The 20,006-nt window shown below is 42.3% G+C and overlaps 1 protein-coding gene across 4 annotated transcripts in view; it reads left to right on the forward strand.

The window, feature by feature from the left end:
• The window catches only part of PLEKHG1 (pleckstrin homology and RhoGEF domain containing G1), a 224,161-nt gene that overhangs the window by 191,630 nt on the left and 12,525 nt on the right, over window positions 1–20,006 (forward strand). For all 4 annotated transcript variants that reach the window (XM_038526322.1, XM_038526319.1, XM_038526320.1 and 1 more), the window contains 8 exons: window positions 2,165–2,296; window positions 4,724–4,906; window positions 4,992–5,087; window positions 5,280–5,366; window positions 12,077–12,110; window positions 14,693–14,788; window positions 16,483–16,521; window positions 18,192–18,214. In XM_038526322.1, the coding sequence (XP_038382250.1) occupies window positions 2,165–2,296; window positions 4,724–4,906; window positions 4,992–5,087; window positions 5,280–5,366; window positions 12,077–12,110; window positions 14,693–14,788; window positions 16,483–16,521; window positions 18,192–18,214 (690 nt within the window). The remainder of the gene's footprint in view (window positions 1–2,164; window positions 2,297–4,723; window positions 4,907–4,991; window positions 5,088–5,279; window positions 5,367–12,076; window positions 12,111–14,692; window positions 14,789–16,482; window positions 16,522–18,191; window positions 18,215–20,006) is intronic.

A 20,006-nucleotide genomic window follows, 5' to 3' on the forward strand; every position in this document is an offset into this window, starting at 1 on the left:
TTAATACTAATGACCTCTTAGATTAGTGGGATGAATTTGCTAGGCCAGTGTCCAGAAATTCTTAAATAATACCTGTCCCAGGATCAATCTCTGCTGGACTGTGCTAATATGGCATTCAATACTAGTGTGTCTCGATAATCTCTAAATAGAGCCTTCTAGATAGGTGCCCATCAATCAGAAGCAAAGTCTAAGATGACAGTTATTTAAGCACATGAGACACAAGTCAAGATCCTTATAAAAAGGTAATTAATAGGGAAAAATAGCCCTCACCCTCTAAATTAGGAGCTGGTGTCTTAGTTTAGGCCACTATAACAAAGTACCGTAGCCTGGGTGGCTTCAACAACAAACATTTATTTCTCACAGTTCTGAAGGCTGAAAGGCCAAGACCAAGGGTACTAGTCTGGAGAGGTTCTGGTGATGTGGCTGTTCTGGGTTGCATTCTCGTTTCCTTATGTGGTGCAAAGAGGCAAGAGGCTCCCTGAGAGCACTAATCCTGGGATGACTGGGTGGCTCAGCGGTTGAGCGTCTGCCTTTGGCTCAGAGCATGATCCCAGGGTCCTGGGATCGAGTCCCACATCCGGCTCCCTGCATGGACCCTGCTTCTGCCTCTCTGTGTGTTTCTCATGAATAAATAAATAAAATCTTTTTAAAAGGAAAAAAAGAGCACTAATCCCCTCTGTGAGGGCTCCACCCTCATGACCTAATCCCCTCCCAAAGGCCCCACTTCCTTAGACCAGCACAATGGAGGGTAGGATTTCAACATGTGGCTTTTGCGGGGGTGGGGTGGGACAAATATTCAATCCATAACAACTAGTAATGAAGAACAGTGGTTAGATTAATCAAAAACTAACTTCTGGTTGCCTTTGAAGTATTTTTGCTTTTATGGTTGATTTAGGATGTTCTTTCTGTGTCATTTACATCACTTCAAAGTTGTGTAGCCATCCATGAAGATCCACACAAGAATACACTCTGTACTCCTGAGTCTGTTTGTTGTTGAACAGGATTGCCTCTCAGACCAAAAGAAGAAATTTTTTTTTTAATCTAAGGTTGATCTGGAGCTTACCTGGGAGTTGTTATTTTAGTGGTACAGTTTCATAAGATCTTTCTTAAGTGTAGGAAGAAAATGTAAATTCCTTCCCACTTTCTAGCTAGATGGAAAGCTTGAGTATTTAGTAAAAGTAAACAGAGATTTACAAAGTAGGACTATAAAATAAGAAACTAACCTTCATCAGTTATACAATAAAATTCAACCTCCACCCTTTGGCTGAATGATTATGCATATAATAGATGTCCTAGAAATGATTTAATTGGCTATAATACCTTCTTACTGTTTTACATATTTATACAGGTTACTGTTATTGTTTTAAAGAGAGAGAGCTTCAAATTAATAAGTGTTTGTTGACCACCCAGCTGTCTGGTAGTTATTTTTGAGTAAAGAATTAATGATACAACAGTCCCTTTCCAGAGGCTCTTGAGGAGTCTAGGGACACGTGTCTAATGTGCTGGAAAGAATTAGAGCAGAGATCATGTCCTTTTCCTGTCCCTGGGATTGTGGAACTCAAATGCTGAGTGTTGATCCCCAGAGAATACTTGAACCGTGAGATCATCCTCAACACTCTGAAGACTTGTCTTTCATGAACTTCATTTGGGCTTTAAAACCTTGACTATATGAAAAGGCATTTGCTATAGAAGTACTTTAATGTCCACTCTATGTTTGAGTCTGTTACATATTAGGTCCCGTGTGACACGTTTTATTTTCTCTGGGAGAAAGAAAAAAAGTATGTTTTCTATCTGTAAGTGTGAGAACTCTATACATTGGCCACCAGGAAGCTCTACAGTCTCCAACCACAATAGTGACTCTCATATCTATTATAACTGTAACATCTCTATGAGACTTAGTGGACTGTATAATGTTTTCTTTTATCCTCCTCAGCATGAAATTCTAATCTACCTCTTTTTTTTCTCACTCCATTTCATCCCTGCAACCATTTTGTTGCAGGTCTTTCTGGTAAGTCATCTGAAACTCTTAAAGCCTGATGATAATGTGTAAATAAATCAGCAAAAGTAAAACACAAGGAACTAATCATAGAGATGCCATATTTGTCATTGGCCATATAAGAAAAAAATGAAAAAAAAACTAGTTATTTCCTTTTTTTTTTTTAAGGAAATAGAAAATCACCTTGACAAGGACACAGAAGGGTATGATGTGGTGCTTGATGCAATAGACACGATGCAGCGAGTAGCCTGGCACATCAACGACATGAAGAGGAAGCACGAACACGCAGTCCGGTTACAGGTGAGCCCTCGAGATGGCAGCACTTGGCAGTGCTGCGGGGACTCTGACTTCTTACCATCTTCTTCTTTTTTTTTTTAAGATTTATTTATTCATTCATTCATTAGAGAGAGAGCACGAGAGCACCAGTCAGGGGGAAGGGGCAAAAGGGAGAGGGAGAAGCAGGCTCCCCGCTGAGCAGGGAGCCCGATACAAAGCAGGGCTCAATCCCAGGACCCCTGGACCACGACCAGAGCAGAAGGCAGACACTCAACTGACTGAGCCACACAGGTGCCCCTACAATTTTCCAAATCAGATAGTAAGGCTGCTCAAGTATTGCATTTCATCCATGATCTTTATCATAAGTCTCCTTGATAAAGATCAGGATGTGGCTAATACTGATCACTGTTTAACGTGGTATTTAAGACAAGTTACATTATAACTTTTAAACTAATAGTTTGCTCATGGCCCCTTCAATTACCCAAGTTAAAACTTGGAGTCTCCCACGCCCTTATCTTCTGTTATTTACAAATAAGTAATTCTTGTTGGAAGCAACTTTCTCTAAGCTATTGAAAGGGTTTTTAAGCCTCACTTCCTGTCTCACTAGTTAATGCAAACTTGTGGGTTGATATGTGTGTGGTGTGGGGCAAGGCCTCAGAGAAAGGAGAGCTGAGGCTGGAAGCAGGTTCTTTGTAGTTCCACTTGCGGTGAGGCTCACCACTGCATGTTAGAGTCCTCATTTCTAAAATAAGACATACAAGAGGAAGAGGTTTGCTAAGACTCCTTCCAACACCAAGCTTTTGGACCCTAACTCCTTGGAGACATTTGATAAATGTTAAGCCAATGATCATGTCCGAGGCACTATGTAACAACAAAAGGATGGGGCACTTGGGTGGCCGAGTCAGTTAAGTGTCCGCCTTTGGCTCAGGTTATGATCTCGGGGTCTTGGGAACATGCCCCGTGTCAGGCTCCCTGCTCAGCGAGGAGTCTGCTTCTCCCTCCGCCGCTCCCCACCCTGCTTGTACTCACTCCCTCTTAAATAAATAAATAAATAAATAAATAAATAAATAAATAAATAAATAAATAAATAAATAAATACTTAAAGAAATTTTTTTAAATAAAAACAAAAGGTCATATGGAGCTAGAGGCTGGTCACAGGGCCCTGTGTGTGCCTGAAGTGAGACCTAAAAGCCCAGGGTGACTCCACACTGCAGGGTGCGTATGCCAAGCTCAAGATACATTATTCAGCTCATAAATTTAAACAAAACTCTAGGATTTACCTACCTATACACAGCCAGGGTGTAGAGTGATGCAATTGATTCTCACAAATCAAGGGAAGACAGCATTCTCATCTTCCAGGCCATGTCTCGTTTCTGTAATAGAAAAGGTTTAGTGTGTCATCATCATCCACATGTTCTGTGGACATAGGATCCATAGAATATTCAGAAATGACTAAATGGGTTTTTTTAAAACCTTATAAGTCTGTTTGGCATTCTGAAGACACTGCTAAGTCAGACCCTGGCTCAGACTTTTATCTCCATTTCTATTTTCAACCAGTGAAATTTTGGGTTGTCCTGTGGGCTGCTTAATTAAATGCTGTGTGTGAATACTTTTGTTTTTCAAAAACAAAAGTCATCTTCCTTAAAAAACATTGATATGGATGTACAGTAAATTCCAAGGATACTTCAAAGTTCTCTATTTACATTTATCAAGTACCATTAAGAACACTGGTGATAAAGTTCATTTCCTTTCCCAACATAAATGGGAATAAATCGGGAAATTTCTTAAGATGTATCTTATGTGATTTCTCACAAGCTTTAGTTCTGAGTTACTTATATGTAGTATGGACTTCGGTTTCTGGAAGGTTTGCACATGAATAGTTCTGAAGGTTTTGGCACAGAAAATATGAGTAAAAATGTCAAAAGAAGGATAACTTCTCTGGAAGATCACATACCTGTGGCCTCTTTACCCATCTATTTTTTTCTAAGATTTTATTTATTTATTTATGAGAGACACAGAGAGAGGCAGAGACATAGAGGGATAAGCAGGCTCCCTGTGGGGAGCCCAATGGTAGACTCAATCCCAGGATCAAAACCTGAGCCAAAGGCAGATGCTCAACCACTGAGCCACCCAGATGCCGCTTTACCCAGCTTTTGAGAGATAACTACTGTTCACCAGCCATAGAAGATGGATTATCAAGGAATGGAAATAAGTAATTGGCAAACATCAGTGAACAACTTGATTCATTTCTGTTAACCCATAAGTGACAGCACCCATAAATGTGGATTTAGATCATGGATCATTAGACACCATTGAACACCAAATAGATCCGTTAGACTCCATCATAGGTATTTAGACACCATTCTTGAGACTCAGCAAATGGGCCAGCTTTTCCTTGCTGTCACATCTTCCCACCTCCCTTTTAATCACACAGAATGGTCACTTTTTCAGGAGATCCAGAGTCTGCTCACCAACTGGAAGGGGCCAGACCTGACCAGCTATGGGGAACTGGTGCTCGAAGGAACCTTTCGCATCCAGCGGGCCAAGAATGAGCGGACACTCTTCCTCTTTGACAAGCTGCTGCTCATCACAAAGAAGAGAGATGACACGTTTACATACAAAGCTCACATCCTTGTAGGTTCAAGTGTTGGTCCTGGGGAAGGGCTTCATTTCAGTCTCTTCCAAGTGCACCTCACCGTCTCTCTGCTCTCCCCCTCAGTGTGGCAACCTCATGCTGGTGGAAGTGATACCTAAGGAGCCGCTCAGCTTCAGCGTCTTCCACTATAAGAACCCAAAGCTGCAGCACACAGTCCAGGTAACAGCAGAGCCCTCACCTCCCTACAAGGCTCACTCTTGGCAATGATGAGCACTGTGTGCCGGCCAGCCCTTCTAGAGCCTTCTGGCCACACGATGTATTTCCCATCTTGCCAGAGGGTTATCAGAGGGTCTGACTTTTGTGAGTGGTAGAGGCATGAGTTGTCTGACTGTCCACATTGCCTTCTGGCAGGCTAAATCCCAGCAGGACAAACGCCTCTGGGTTCTGCACCTGAAGAGACTGATCCTGGAGAACCATGCGGCTAAGATTCCAGCTAAGGTAAGACAATGGGGTCAATAAACAATAGAATGTGAAGGAATTCAAGTCCTAGAAGGCAGCCTGACAGGAATAAATGTTCAACTTCAAAATAAAGAAAACTGAGAGAGAGAATACATATGGGATCAACTAAACCTATCAGGTATATTAAGAAGATTCACATATAGGGAGATTGTCAAAGGTTTTTTGGATATATTTTTTAAGGATTTATTTATTTTAGAGAGAGAGAAAGCAATGAGGGGGAGGGGCAATGGGAGAGGGACAGAATCCTCAAGCAGACTCCCCACTCAGCATGTAGTGCAATGCAGGGCTTGATCCCAGGGTCCTGAGAGCATGACCTGAGCGGAATGCTGAACTGACTGAGCCACCCAGGTGCTCAGGGTTTTATTGTTGTTGTTGTTGTTATATTTTCTTTTTGGGCTTGAGCAAGTTAAAAATAAGGAAAAGTCTATAAGAAAATTTCTAAGGAATTAGTAGAATGTAGTTGTGAGGAGTATTCGAAGCAACACTAAGCGCCTATTGTGAATAGAGCTAGCTTAAGTTTTGTGGGAATGCTCGGAAAAGAGGGTACAGACTCATCTGTGAAGGAGTTTGTAGATGAGGGAGCTAGCCATATATAAAACAAACTGCTAACGAGGATGAATTAATAGAGGTATAAGCCAAGCGTTATGGAAGGATAAAGTGTTCAATGACAGTTAAGCTTGGGAAGGAAGGGAATACGTTTTAGCTCAGTCTTGAAGGATGAGGAATATTTTTAGTAAGTGGAAGAAGAGGAAAACCAAGTTGAGGGAATAGCATAAACATAAACAAAGAGATACAAATGTGTGTACCATGTTCACAGCACAGAGATGGTGCCTAGGTGGAAGGGCTGAGTCCTGAGGAGATGGAGTAGGCGGTGAGGCTGGAGAAGTAGAAAGCACACACTAAGGAGTGCTCTGCTGGACTGAGAGGTCTTTGAAGGCACACACTAAGGAGTCTGATTGTATCGGTGGTAGGAAACTACTGAAGGCTTTGGAGGAAGGGGATGGCATGGTCGCCCCTATTTTTTTTAATAAATTTATTTTTTGGGATCCCTGGGTGGCGCAGCGATTTAGCGCCTGCCTTTGGCCCAGAGCGCGATCCTGGAGACCCGGGATCGAATCCCACGTCAGGCTCCCGGTGCATGGAGCCTGCTTCTCCCTCTGCCTGTGTCTCTGCCTCTCCTTCTGCCTGTGTCTCTGCCTCTCTCTGTGTGACTATCATAAATAAATAAAAATTTAAAAAAAATAAAAATAAAAATAAATTTATTTTTTATTGGTGTTCAATTTACCAACATACAGCATAGTTGCCCCTATTTTCTGAGAGTGTAACTTTAGGGATAGTGTGATAAATGAGCTGAAGGAGTGACACTGGAGGGAGGAGAAGAATTAGCAAGCCACCATCATGGGCTAGAAAAGAGATGAGGGGTGCTTGCAGGGAGCCCTAGCCACCGAGGGGAGCAGAGGCAAAAGCTCTCGCAGAGGCAGAGGGAATAATATGTGGCCCAGCAGGTGCATGAGAAGAGAGAGAAATAGGAGTCAGGGATGAGTCAGGGGTTGGGCCCAGAGGACGGTGCTGAGTTCTGAGCTAAGCTGCCAAGGGGAGGACCGGGTTGGGTGGGAGCAAGCAGGAGCTCTCAGTGTTGCGTGTGAGGAGGCGAGTCAACCCAGGTGGAAATTCCGGTCTCGTGAGCTGCCAATCCGGAGGCTCTTGACGCAGACAGTAATTGCAGCCCTGAGCTTGGATAGGATGGCCCATAAATGTGTGCGAAGGAAAGAACCCCTGGGAATCGCAACACCTAAGTGATCTGCAAGCAGGTGGAGACTTCAAGAATCAGCAGGGGAGAGTGACCAGGGAGGCAGTAGGAGAACCGAGGGAGAAAGGTGTGGTGACAAAGAAAAGAAAGGATTTCAAAGAGGGAGAGGCTAACAGCAGGCCCAAGTGCTACGGCCGTCACAACAGATTCAAACAGAAACAGATCTTCAGTTTGGCAAGTCAGGGAGAGTTTGCAGTGCATTGAAAAGTGGAAATGAGGGGCGCCTGGGTGGCGCAGCGGTTGATCATCTGCCTTTGGCTCAGGTGGTGATCCCAGGGTCGATCACGATCCCAGGGATCGAGTACTGCATCCGGCTTCCCTCAGGGAGCCTGCTTCTCCCACTGCCTGTGTGTCTGCCTCTCTCTGTGTGTTGCTCATGAATAAATAAGTGAAATCTTTAAGAGAGAGAAAGAAAGAAAAAGAGAAAGAGGAAGGAGGGAGGAGAGAGGGAGGAAGGAAGGAAATGAAGGAGTGGCAGGGTACTGGGTGCAAACTTCTTTAACAGAGTTCAGAAAAGATACAGGTGGTGGTTTGAGAGAGGTGAGATCAAAGCAAGACATTTGGTGTAGGTGACGAACACGGTGGACACGACAGTGGTCCGTGGGAGGAAAAAGGAAAGGAGAGCATAACGATACGTGAGGGGGGTGCTCTTTAGCGTCCACCCTGGGGTGCCAAGAGGGTAGGATCAGGAGTGCTGGGGGAGAGAAGAGTCTGGGAAGGTAGAAATCTCCTTCGCAGAGCTGGGAGAGAAGAAAGATGAGACAGGATAGAGAACCTTTGAGCTGGACTTGAGTGAAGGTAAAGAGTTGGTGAAGAGTTGGCTTTCACTGGAGTTGGTGATGGTGTCGTGTGTCTGGGGGGAGCCCAGGTGGGTCTGGGCGCCTGAGGGAAAGTGGAAAAGCTCAGAATACTTGCTGAGGGAAATGCAGGGATGACTAAAATAATTTGTGCATCTAAGACCTGAATGAAGGGGGTCACCGTGGATTAGTGTGATGTGGTCATTTAGAAATCCACTCAGTGGGGCGCCTGGGTGGCTCAGTTGGTTAATCATCTGCCTTTGGCTCAGGTCATGATCCCGGGATCCTGGGATCGAGTCCCGGGTCAGGCTCCCTGCTCAGTAGGGCGTCTGTTTCTCCCTCTCCCTGCCACCCGCCTTGTTTGTGTGCATTTTCTTGCTCTCTCTCTCTCTGTCAAATAAACAAATTTAAAAATCTTTTAAGAAATAAAAAGAAAAAAAGAAATCCACTCAGCAAGTTGGAAACTAGTGCTGAGGAAGCATAGTGCAGGGGGTTCCCCGAGGTGAGGCTCAGCAGAGCTACTCTGTAGTGGAAGGAAGATCAGTGGCACAGAGGGAACCAGCCAAGCTGCACAGTTGCGAGACCGAGCAGGATTTCCAGGCTGAGCTGAGAGTGAAGCTCATGGGGAGAATAGGCACATGAAGGACTGCTGGCCTGAAGAGTCCAAGAACTGGCTCAGCAGGAGTTAAAAGTGGGGAGATGGAAATGCAGAGGTCTGTAAGAGACTTAGAGTCCCTGTCTCTGAGTCCAAGCGGTTCTGGGTGCTAAGGTCCTGGGGGCTGCTGTGATTGTGTGTCGCTGATCCGGTGTGGAGGGCAAGGTCAGCAGAGATAAAGTGGCATGGTGAGGGCGGAGGATGGATGGTCCATGTGGATGGTGAAACGCTCCTTGCTGGCTGGGGGAGGAGTGACGCAGAGCAGAAGGTGGGATAGGGGGCATGAGAATAGAACTTGGGAGGGAAAATAAGGAACGGGAACATTTCTGAGAAAGGAGAGTCTATGTTGCTGTGTATTTTGAAAAACGTTTGAAGCTTATTCTCAGGGGCTGTCAGCATTGATCTCGTGTCCAGGAAATGAATGTGCATAGGTGTGTGCTTTGTGTTAGGCATGAGTCTCATTTCATCAGGGTGTTAAGAGGTGTAAGGTAGCTCATGCACAGAAGTGACTGTGTTTTCTTCATGGTTAGTTATTGGGTTGCTGGCCCTGTGCCGTGGAATGCCCTTCTGAGCAATGACAAAGTGTCTTTGATATGCCCCTATGGTTCACCTGTCTCCTGGGAAAATCAGAGCTGCCAGAGGATTCTGAAAGGCCATTACGAAACCAGACTAGCTTGCATACCTGTCCTCTTTCTCCCACGCAAGATGTGTGTATTCCAGGCAGTTTTCCCTTTATGCCTTAAAATGGTTCATATAGTCACAATAGAATTGCACTTTTTAACCCAAATTCCTGACCCTTTTAGAATCTAAACATTGCTTTTTTCAGGTACAACTTCTTGAGCACACACACAATGTGCTAACTACTTTATATTTCACCCTCAGCAAAACACCTTCTGAGAAAGTCTTATTCTCCCCATCTTAGAGGAATAAAAGCTCAGTGACATTAAGGTGCACTGCCCAAGTTTACGCAACTAGTAAATGACTGAGCCTGAGTCAAACCCAGGTCTGTCTGGGTGCAGAGAGCAAGTCTGAGCCACATTGCTCCCAGTGGCAATGAAAATACATCTATTTAATATATTTTATCCACTATGATGTTATAATAATTTTCTATTTGATTGAAACAGATTTATTAAACTGAACTTTTCACTTCTTTCTCCAAGATTTTTCCTTAAATTTTTTTCTCCAAAGCTTTCAAAATCTGTTTATTCCTCTTAAATAAAAGAAACACATAATGAGAATTCTTGTAAACATCAAAAAACACATCACCCGTCTGACACTATTACCACAAGCTGTTGGAAATTCCTTTGTGTGGCTCCCAACCTCCTTCCGGTCCTTTAATTCAGTGATGGTCCCTGGCTGACTCCTAGAGGAAAATGTGGGAATAGTACTTTTCTGAAATTAAAGGTCGCGACAGGATAAAAAAAAAATACTGAGTTCTTAGTTCTTAAAGTCTACATATATAGATAACCAGGAAACTTCTTGGAACTAGCCATTTTATTTATTCATATAGGTGATATATAAACTCACTCTCATCTAGATTGAGAACAAAGATAAAGTAGAGACTTTTGCATTTTATATATTCACCTGGATCTGTAAATGCACTTCACAGAAATCGAGCTCACATCTGCACTTGAAATTAATTCCAACTAGTAATCTCTAACTCTGACTATATGATAAAAATATCAGTGTTATAAAAATCTAACCATTTGTTTTTTCGAGCTTAAGATGATTGCACCAAGGCTTTTTTTTTTTTTTTAGCCTCTTTTTTTTTTTTTTTTTTTTATGATAGTCACAGAGAGAGAGAGAGAGAGAGGCAGAGACACAGGCAGAGGGAGAAGCAGGCCCCATGCACCGGGAGCCCGACGTGGGATTCGATCCTGGAGACCCAGGATCGTGCCCTGGGCCAAAGGCAAGCGCTAAACCACTGCGCCACCCAGGGATCCCTAGCCTCTTTTTTTTAAACTAAATATTATCATTTAGCCTAAATATCTTTGCTATCCCAGATTGTGGCAAAATACAAGTGCAATTATTTGTGAGATGATTTTTTAGCCCAATGTTTGTAGGCTAAGTTATGTGACCTTTCAACAAAGAAAATGACATGAGGGAGCAAGAAAGCCTACGTAAAGTAATTTTTCCCCCTCTTTGAATCCTCAGGCAAAATGATTTGCTTTAGAGTAATTAATGATCTTCCTTATATTTCCCTAAACATTAATAATATTGGCAGCAGTAACAATAAAAAGCTTCAAGACATTAAAGCTGCGAAGGTTGGGGTTGAGGTGGGGAGATGCATGAAGGAAGCCAGAGTGGAGGTATACCTGGGCCAGTCCCTTGGCAGATGGGTGGTAACTTCTCCGGATTGAGTGCCCATCATTTGGGTCTAGTAGCAACCCTGAAAGGTAGGTCCTGTCTTGCCATTTGTGGCTAAGGAAACACATCCAGCTATGAAAGCACCCAGCCAAGTAAGTGGCAGAGGTGGCATCACAAAGTACATTCTCAGGACCCTCCCCCACACCCACACCACAGCTCCTTCTGGGGAGATTTTAGGGCACATGAAAGAGGTGGTAGTTGCAGGGGTGCTGTAGGGAGCCAGGAGAGTTAAGCTAAGGATAATCACATAGCATTTGGAAGGAGGAAAACAGGAAACTTCTAGCAACCTGTTTTGCAACAATTCAAAATAGTTATAAGGCCCCAGTGATTTGGAGAAGGCTAGTGGTATATAGGTCCTAGGCCCTATCCCTAGTTCAGTAGATCAAGGTTGGGTTCAGTAGATCAGGGTTGGGTAGCAGGAATCTACATCTTATAATGAGCTGACCAGGAATGCCTGGGTGGCTCAGTGGCTGAGTGTCTGCCTTTGGCTCAGGTCATGATCCTGGGATCGAGTCCCACATCGGGCTTTCTGTGTGGAGCCTGCTTCTCCCTCTGCCTATGTCTCTGCCAACCTCTCTCTCTGTCTCTCATGAACAAATACACACACACACACACACACACACACACACACACACACACACATAAGCATATATGTAGAATGAGCTAACCAACAGATGCTAATGATCAGCCAGGTTTTAGAAACTTTACTGAAAGGCTTCCCTCTCCCTCTCCTTCCTTCCTCTCCTTTTCCCTCTCCTTCTGTCTCTCCCTGTCTCTCTGTCTCTTCCTCTCCCTCTCCCCTTCTCCCCTTGCCTCCTTCCAGATGAAGACTTTAAGCTTAGCTTTAGTGCATCAATTGTGTAGCACCTATTGCTCACCAGGAGGATGCTCATCTGTTTGAAGCCCTTAACTATGTGTTAGTGCCTAAAAGAAATAATTAGTTCTTTAAAGCTTTTCCAAAAAATCCCTTATTCAGGTGGATAAGACCTATATTATTATTGGTAATTTAAAGAAGAAACAGAAAGTAATTGCAATTATAGCTATACTTCCTTTCTTTCAGGCCAAGCAAGCAATACTTGAAATGGATGCCATTCGTAAGTTTTGTTTTTTTTTTAATACAATTTGAAATTTTCCTGTCTACTTGCATCTATCATATTTTCTAGCTTAAAGTTTATTTTTAAAAAATGTCCACTGTAAGAAAGGAGCGGTTCTCTATTCACTTTTAATAGAAGAGCTCGCAGATGGTGTAATCTCTCCCTAACACATTGACTTGTTTGTACATTGATTTTACCTGGTTTATCTGTGACTCACCTGATGACTGGCCATGGGTCTAGATCTCTGTGTCAACTAAGAATGTCAGATATGCTGCTAGGGTCAATTCTTACCCTCCCCTCTGCCACCACCAAATATTAAAGCTTCACATACACTTCCTACCACACCCCATCAGAGGAAAATCTCTGTTGATTACCTGTAAGAATCATGCCAACAGGATAGTTAATGGTTTCCCTGATGCAGCACAGATTTCAAAACATAACTGCCCCACATATGTGATTGTATGTCTGGGCTTATAAAACAGGCAGAAAATAAATACAAGTGAGGTCTTTCCTACAAAATAAAACCTCATTCAACATCATTTATCACATCCTTGTTATCTCCCAGATTAAATAGGAATCAGAGGCATTAAAGACTTACAACCAAGTCTAACAAAAACTTTTAAAGTATTTGAAATAACTTACTTTTGAGGAATCATTCCCCAGGTGCGAACACCGATTGGCACACCCTCCACACAGCTGGTGGTTAACTCTCCAGGGGAAACAAGAAGCATTAGTGAGGTAGAAAGATGAGCGCCCCCTCACCCAGCACCATGTAGCTAAGATCCCCCATTTCACTGTCCAGCAGCTCCTGAGAGATGACATGAGTCATCTCAGAAGGCTAGGCTGGGGCCCGCTGCCCTGTCTTTTCCAAATCCCCCCATTTTATTCAGCAGAAAGCTCTTTAAGATTTTTTGTTTTTAATAAAAACACTCTAAAGAGAAAGTAACGTCATAGATGGGCATGTTAGACTTAAGAGGAAGATGAGGCTCTGAAGGAGTCTGCTATTTTTATGACTGACATCATTTAACAGAATCAAGTCCTTACCCCCAGCCTCTGAGCTAGTTCATGGACACCAATGAGGTTCTGTGAGTGCACAGAATGATTTCAAGCCACTAATTGGTACCACATGCCTTTCTTCCATGCCCAGGACTAGGCCAGAGTAACCCAGCCTCGGAAAATCACCTCATTTGCCCTACCTTGACTTTGGACTTGGCTGGGTATGAGCAGAGTAGGCCAGTCCATTGGGCCAAATGACCTCACTTATGTAACTTTGCTACTGACTTTGGACAAATGTGTGTGGTCTTTACAATCCTCAGAACATTCTCGAACTTTAGACACCCTTGAAGAAGCTGAACCCTATCACAGCCACATCCTAAAATTGTTTACCCTCAGGTTTCTGATGTTCAATGAAAGTGCTAGAGGATTAGATCCAATTTTCTTTCTCTTTCTTTCTTTCTTTCTTTTTTTTTTTTTTTTAAAGTGGGTTCCTTGTTGGGCAAGGAGCGGGGCCTGAACTCACAACCCTGAGATCAAGACCTGAGTTGAGATCAAGAGTCTGATGCTTAATCAAATAAGCCAGCCAGGTGCCCCTAGACCTGATTTTCTTAATCTGCAGTCTGTATATCCCTTAGATAGATAGAGGCATAAACTATGAAATTAAATGAAAATCCCTTTTCTGGTAAGAGAACCTAAAGCATTCATCAATGTTGAAAAGAGTAATATCTAGAAAAGTATTAAGAGTCACTACTGGAGGACAGCTTCCATAGGGTAGGAGTAGCTCGACATCCTCCACCACCAAGCCAGACAGAGAAATTGTTCTTTGAATTGTCCAGGTCGCTTTGCACTGAGGGTCTCTGCTGTGGCCCATCACCACAGGCAGCCTGTCAGGGGCCTTGTTGACAAGTTCAGCTGCAGTGATGTTTATTTTAATAGAATTTTCTGACCTCTGGGGGTCATCAAGTTGCAGATGATCCTGCACGGCAGTAGGAGATTAACCACACCATATACATCTTAATAAACTTCCTACAAAGGGTAAAGATGCGGTTATGGCCCTGTTAATGCATGAAAAAGGAGAATACATAAGGAATGTGTGTGACTGTGTGTGTGTAAGTGTGTAAGAGAGAGCCCGAGAGAGCACATGTGTGCAAGAAAGGCAGCTTACCTTGCTGACAGACTTCTGAAAGTGTTAACATAAATGAAAAGTCCTGTGATATATGTTCAAGGTCAGCTGTGGGGAGATTTTTTTTTTAAGATTTTATTTATTTGGGGAGATTTTTTTTTTAAGATTTTATTTATTTATTCATGAGAGATAGAGAATGAGAGAGAGAGAGGCAGAGACACAGGCCGAGGGAGAAGCAGGCTCCATGCAGGGAACCGGACGTGGGACTCGATCCCGGGACCCCGGGACCATGCCCTGGGTAGAAGGCAGTGCTCAACCGCTGCGCCACCCGGGCTTCCCGAAAGGAGAGATCACACCAAGTCTGATGACAAAGAATAAAGTCCTAGAAACCCAAAACAAGTACCGATCTTCTGAGAAGTCGCCGAACACCTCATTCTTACGGTGCCTGTGGTTATCTTTGCAGATTATCCCGGTTTCTGTTACAGTCCTGAGGGAGAGACGAAAGCATTGTGTGGTTCTAAAGATGGTTCGGCTCCGTATCGGCTGAGAAGAAAATCTGGTAAATAGGATGCTGTGATCAAAATTTAAGAATCTGGCGGGGGGGACAAGCAGTGAAAGATCCTTTCAGTCTGACTGTCAGGCTTTCATTCTAAACGTTTCTACATAACCCTCTATTTCCCGGGGAATATAAAACACACCAATCAACTAGTTTCACTTTGCATAGCATCTTACCACTAGCATGCAGGTACTGAAAGCCTATTGACTAAGACTGGGGGAAATGATATCCTATAAATGGCACACACAAAAGATTATTCAAACCTAAACCTTTAGCCTGTGCTTGCTGAACCAGGCTCCTTGTAGTGTTCTCTTAGCCCTCAGATATTTTTGTCATTTGAATCAGTATCTCTTGAGTACCTACCTAACACCTCCTGCACTGCACTGAGGACAGGGAGTGTAAGAATAAATAATACACGTGACTCCTGCTTCTTAGGAGGTGATAGTTCAATGGGAGACTCAAAAAGGGTGAATAAGAACCAGTCTGCATAATGGACTGTGGCAGAGGTTGAGTGCAAGGAAGCTTAGAGAGAGATAAAGTAGAGAGAGGGGGCATTAACTCTCTAGGAGAGAGACGGCTTCCCAGAGCAGAGCACCTGGGATGGAGTCTGGGAGCTGAGGAGGCAGATTGGGCAGGAATAGCACATGCAAAGACCCTGAGATTTGAGCCAGCACACCTTAGAGCAGACCTCTATTGCCAGTTGTTTGGCCTGGCTGGAACATGGGATGGAGCTATGGGTGGAGGTGGAGGTGTGCAAGGTAAATCAGAAAGAGAAATGGTTGGAGCTACAGAAGGTATGGGCTTGATCCTGCAAGCTACAGAAGGATTTTCAGCAATGAAATGTTTGCCTTTTAAAAAGAGAATTCTGGCCTGAAGTAGGCTGTCCATCTAGTCTGGAGGAGAGATGATAAAGGCCTGGATTAAGACAGTGATGAATGGGTTGGCAGGGGAAGGAAGAATGTTGAGATCCCATAGGACTGTGATGGAGGAAAACAGGAGAAATTTAGAATGATGTCCTGATAGCTAACTTGGGTAGGTAATGTCCATGACAACCAAGATAAGAACTTGGATGAGGGGTGCTTGGGTGGCTCAGCAGTTGAGCATCTACCTTTGGCTCAGGGTGTGATTCTCACTGCGAGGATTGAGATCCACATCATGCTCCCTGTAAGAAGCCTGCTTCTCCCTCTGCCTATGTCTCTGCCTCTTTCTTTGTGTCTCTCATGAATACATAAATAAAATATTATTTAAAAATAAGAACATGGATGAAAGAACAGTTATAGGGGAGACTGGTGAGTCTGAGGCGTGTTAGGTTTGCTCAGTCTGCAGGCACATTGGGGGAATCGCCAGATTGATTGATTGTTAGCATTAGAGGTCTGAGGCTCAGGAGAGGGGTCCGGCTTAAGGATATAAAATTGAACACTGTCACCCTGTATGTGGTAGGTAAAGCTCGGGAAATTGCTCTACTAGTTGTGGGTAGGGTCGTTTTCCATTATGGGACTCCTTATTGCGCAGCTTAAATTCTATCCTACAGTTTAGTCAGAGAGAATGTCTTGCTGTTAAGTGTCTCTAAGTGACAGGGATTCAGGTATATTTAATTTTAAAAAGTGTCTAGAGCCCAAATAATTTGCTCAAATAATTTAAAAGAAAAAACTTTGATTTGGTTTTGCAAATGATGCTGGCCTTATTTTTTCCCCTAGAACCTTCCTCAAGATCACATAAAGTTTTGAAGACCAGTGGTAAGTCCTAAAATATCTTTTATTTTTCATTCTTGCTGTTATCCACTGAGTCAAACCATACAAAAGCATAAACACCATATAAATTGACAGATTTTATTAACTTCTATAAGTAATAGAGCCCCATTATATAATGTAAAGCCAAATGACATAAAATATCTGCAATGTAGATAACTGGTATAAAAATATTAATATCACTATTATGTAAAGAAATTCCGTATGTCAAAGAGAAGAGACAAAGGACTCTCTTTTAAAGGGCAGAGGGGTATCTGGGTGGCGTAGTCGGTTAAGCATCCAACTCTTGGTTTCAGCTCAGGTCATGATCTCGTGGTCAGGGATTGAGCCCTGCATCAGGATCCACACTCAGTTCAAAGTCTGCTTCAGATTCTCTCTCTCTCAAATAAATAAATATTTTTTAAATAAATAAAAATCAAAGGCAAAGAATGTAATTGGGCAGTATCACAGAAAAAAAACACAAATCATGAATAAAATTTATAAATGGTCACTCAAGTTAATAATCTGAAAAATCATTTAAATACATTTAAAGGAGATAGAGAAGGGAAAGCTATAAGCTCAACCAAAAAAATACAGAAAAACAGGCACTCCAAAATGAATAGTGTATAAATATCTGCAACCCTTGTGGAGCAAAATTTGGTAATGCCCATTTAAATTTAAAATACACATTTACTCCTGACTCAACAATTTCCCTTCTTTCACCTTTATAAATTTCACAGTGTACACTTCCTATATATAAGTGCTCCCCCAAGTGTGGCTAGATCCAAGTGTGTGTGTTCTCTGCAGCACATAAAATGCCCATCAAGTAGAAAAGAGTCCAATAAATTGTAGTATATCCTGGAATACTATGTGGAATATTCTGTAGTAGTCAAAAAGAATGGAATACCTCTCTACCTACGACAAGTGTGTCCACATATATTTAGCAGGAAATACAATGCTGCATATTGCACTTTTATTTTAAAAACAAAACCATGCATTGTGGTGGGCTGGGGCCAGTGGGTATGGGAGCTGGGAAGAGGACCATCAAACTGCTATAAGTATGGTAACTTCCACAGGGTGGGATTTGCTGAGAGGAATCGATCACTGTTTTCTTGATATGCTTTCATAATTAAACAGTGTTTAAAGATGAGCCACATGTCATCGAGGTATCTGAAAGGGAGTCTGTCAGGATGTGGCTAGGTACACCTTCCCCAGAAACCCACCTGAACTGCTCCTTAGCACAGTGCCAAGGTGACCCTGGTATTAAATGCTATCTGTATTGTTCAGTGAAAACCAATAAAATGTTTAAAAACTAACAAAAGCATAGCCTTGTGTTTAAGTGACTTTCATGGCTTAGGGCATGTACTTCAGATAATACATATTTGGGGGGAAGATTTTGAAACTTATTAACATGAACTAGTCTGTTGCCCTCAGGGATTAAGAAAGGTACTTGACACTCAGATGTATGTAAGGTTTTTTCTTTTCTACATATACTACAGGCTATATAACAAGGATAACTGAGAGACATTTTCTGAAAATGAAGTCTAAAGGGCCCCAATGCCTCTTGGGCTTCAGTTATTGACAAGTTTTAAAATCCTGTAAAATAGGGGTACTAACATATGCATGCAGTACATTTTTAAACCTTAAAATTAATTCTTTTAAAATCTTTTATTTTTCAGAAACAGCACAAGACATCCAAAAGGTAAACACTATTACATTTCTTATTTTGAAATGTTTACTTAGGCACCCCGTATAGATACCCTTATATATCTCACCCCCAGCCCGTATTCCAAAGGTAAGCAATTATTTTACAGTTTGAGATGGATTTAAGTAACGATTCATCCTTATAACCTCCCTCTTCCTCTGGCTTCATTTCTCAGAACTAAGGTAATGATTTCTTCATCCCCCTCTCACCTCAAAAGCTGTAAGGTTTCCTAGGGTGTACTACACATATCCTAAGGACTAGTGTGACGCACCCCACATTGCCCTGCACCTCTAAGCATAGAAGACCAAGGCTCCTGCCTCCCGTATGTTGCCCTCTTATCAAAACATCAGCCTTTGGTCACAGAGATCCCCTTCTAAGAATATGGGCTGGCTACTAGTATGAGAAGCATGATGAGAAGTATAATGAAACTTCATCATATGAAGTTTGGACTTTTCTTCCTCTGATAAAAGGTTAGGAGAGAGGAGGACTAAAAATGATATGCTCTATTGGAAGATGTCTATCAAAATTTATTACCTATGAAGAATAGATATTGTATCCTGACCTGAGTAAACCATGTCCCATTGTCTACTGACTAATTATCTAGGTTAACAATTCTTAGAGAATGGATTGTGGGTTTTGTTTAATGTTCTATATCTGTAAGGATGCAGTTGTGAAACTCTTTCCCCACAATTCCACTGTAGCACTCCTGAGCACAGGGCCCAAGTAACCTTATTAATAAATGCTGTATCTTTCCAATAAGTCCAATCACATGTCTAAAAATCAACAGTCTTACCTCAAAGTAATTTTCTTAATTAGAGCATGTGAATTTTTTTTCAAGTAGCACATATTTGGAAGCTTTTGAAACTTATTAGTTGGTTATTCTCCTGAAATACAGCATGAAATTTTGATTTTTTTAAATCTACATTGTTTTCATAAACAAGTACTGCAGAAGGCGCCCTCCTCTTTAAGGCAGCCAAACTAAGATCATGGAGCTAGGCTCTGGTTCATATTAGGTAGAAGGGATCACTCCACCAGTCCTCAGGATGGAATCTCAAGAGCTTGTTGGAAACTTTCGACAATAGTGATCAAGCCAAGTCTCCATATGGGGACTAACTAAACCTCATAAAATTTGAAGACAAGAAAGAAGTAAAGCAAAGTACTTTTTCCTTAGTGGTAAAATTCCATCTCCTAACAAGAACAAACAATACCAAATGCAAGGAGAACAGATTTACTAATGGTTAAAGAGTTTATAACAGGAAACATTCCTTAATAATAGCTTCGTATTTCTCCCAGAATACATATTCTAAGGCCGTGCGTGCGTGCATGTGTGTATGTGTGTGTGTGTGTGTGTGTAGACAAAAGGGAAGGAAGGAGGGAGAGAGAGAGCAAGAGCAAGAAAGAGAAGGGGGCTGTTAAAGTCATGCTTGGATTCAGGTATAGATTCAAATCCATTTCTGTCAATCCTATGCTATAAGATGACAGGCAAGTTGCTAACCTTACCAAGACTTAGTTTGCTAATGTACATAATCATTATAAGACTAAATGCAAAAATGTATTTTTAAAAGTACTTAGTACAGGGATGCCTGGCTAGCTCAGTCAGCGGAGCATGTGACTCTCTGTCTCGGGATTGTGAGTTCAAGCCCCACATTGGGTGTAGAGATTACTTAAAACTAAAATCTTAAAAGAAAAAGTACTTAGTACAGAATATGGAGCAAAGCAAGTGCTCCACAAATAGTAGCTATCATCATCTTATTATTAATGGCTATAAGGCTAAGAATGTAGAAAAATG

The sequence above is a fragment of the Canis lupus genome, chromosome 1 (assembly GCF_011100685.1).
Source record: "Canis lupus familiaris isolate Mischka breed German Shepherd chromosome 1, alternate assembly UU_Cfam_GSD_1.0, whole genome shotgun sequence".
Classification (NCBI taxonomy): domain Eukaryota; kingdom Metazoa; phylum Chordata; class Mammalia; order Carnivora; family Canidae; genus Canis; species Canis lupus.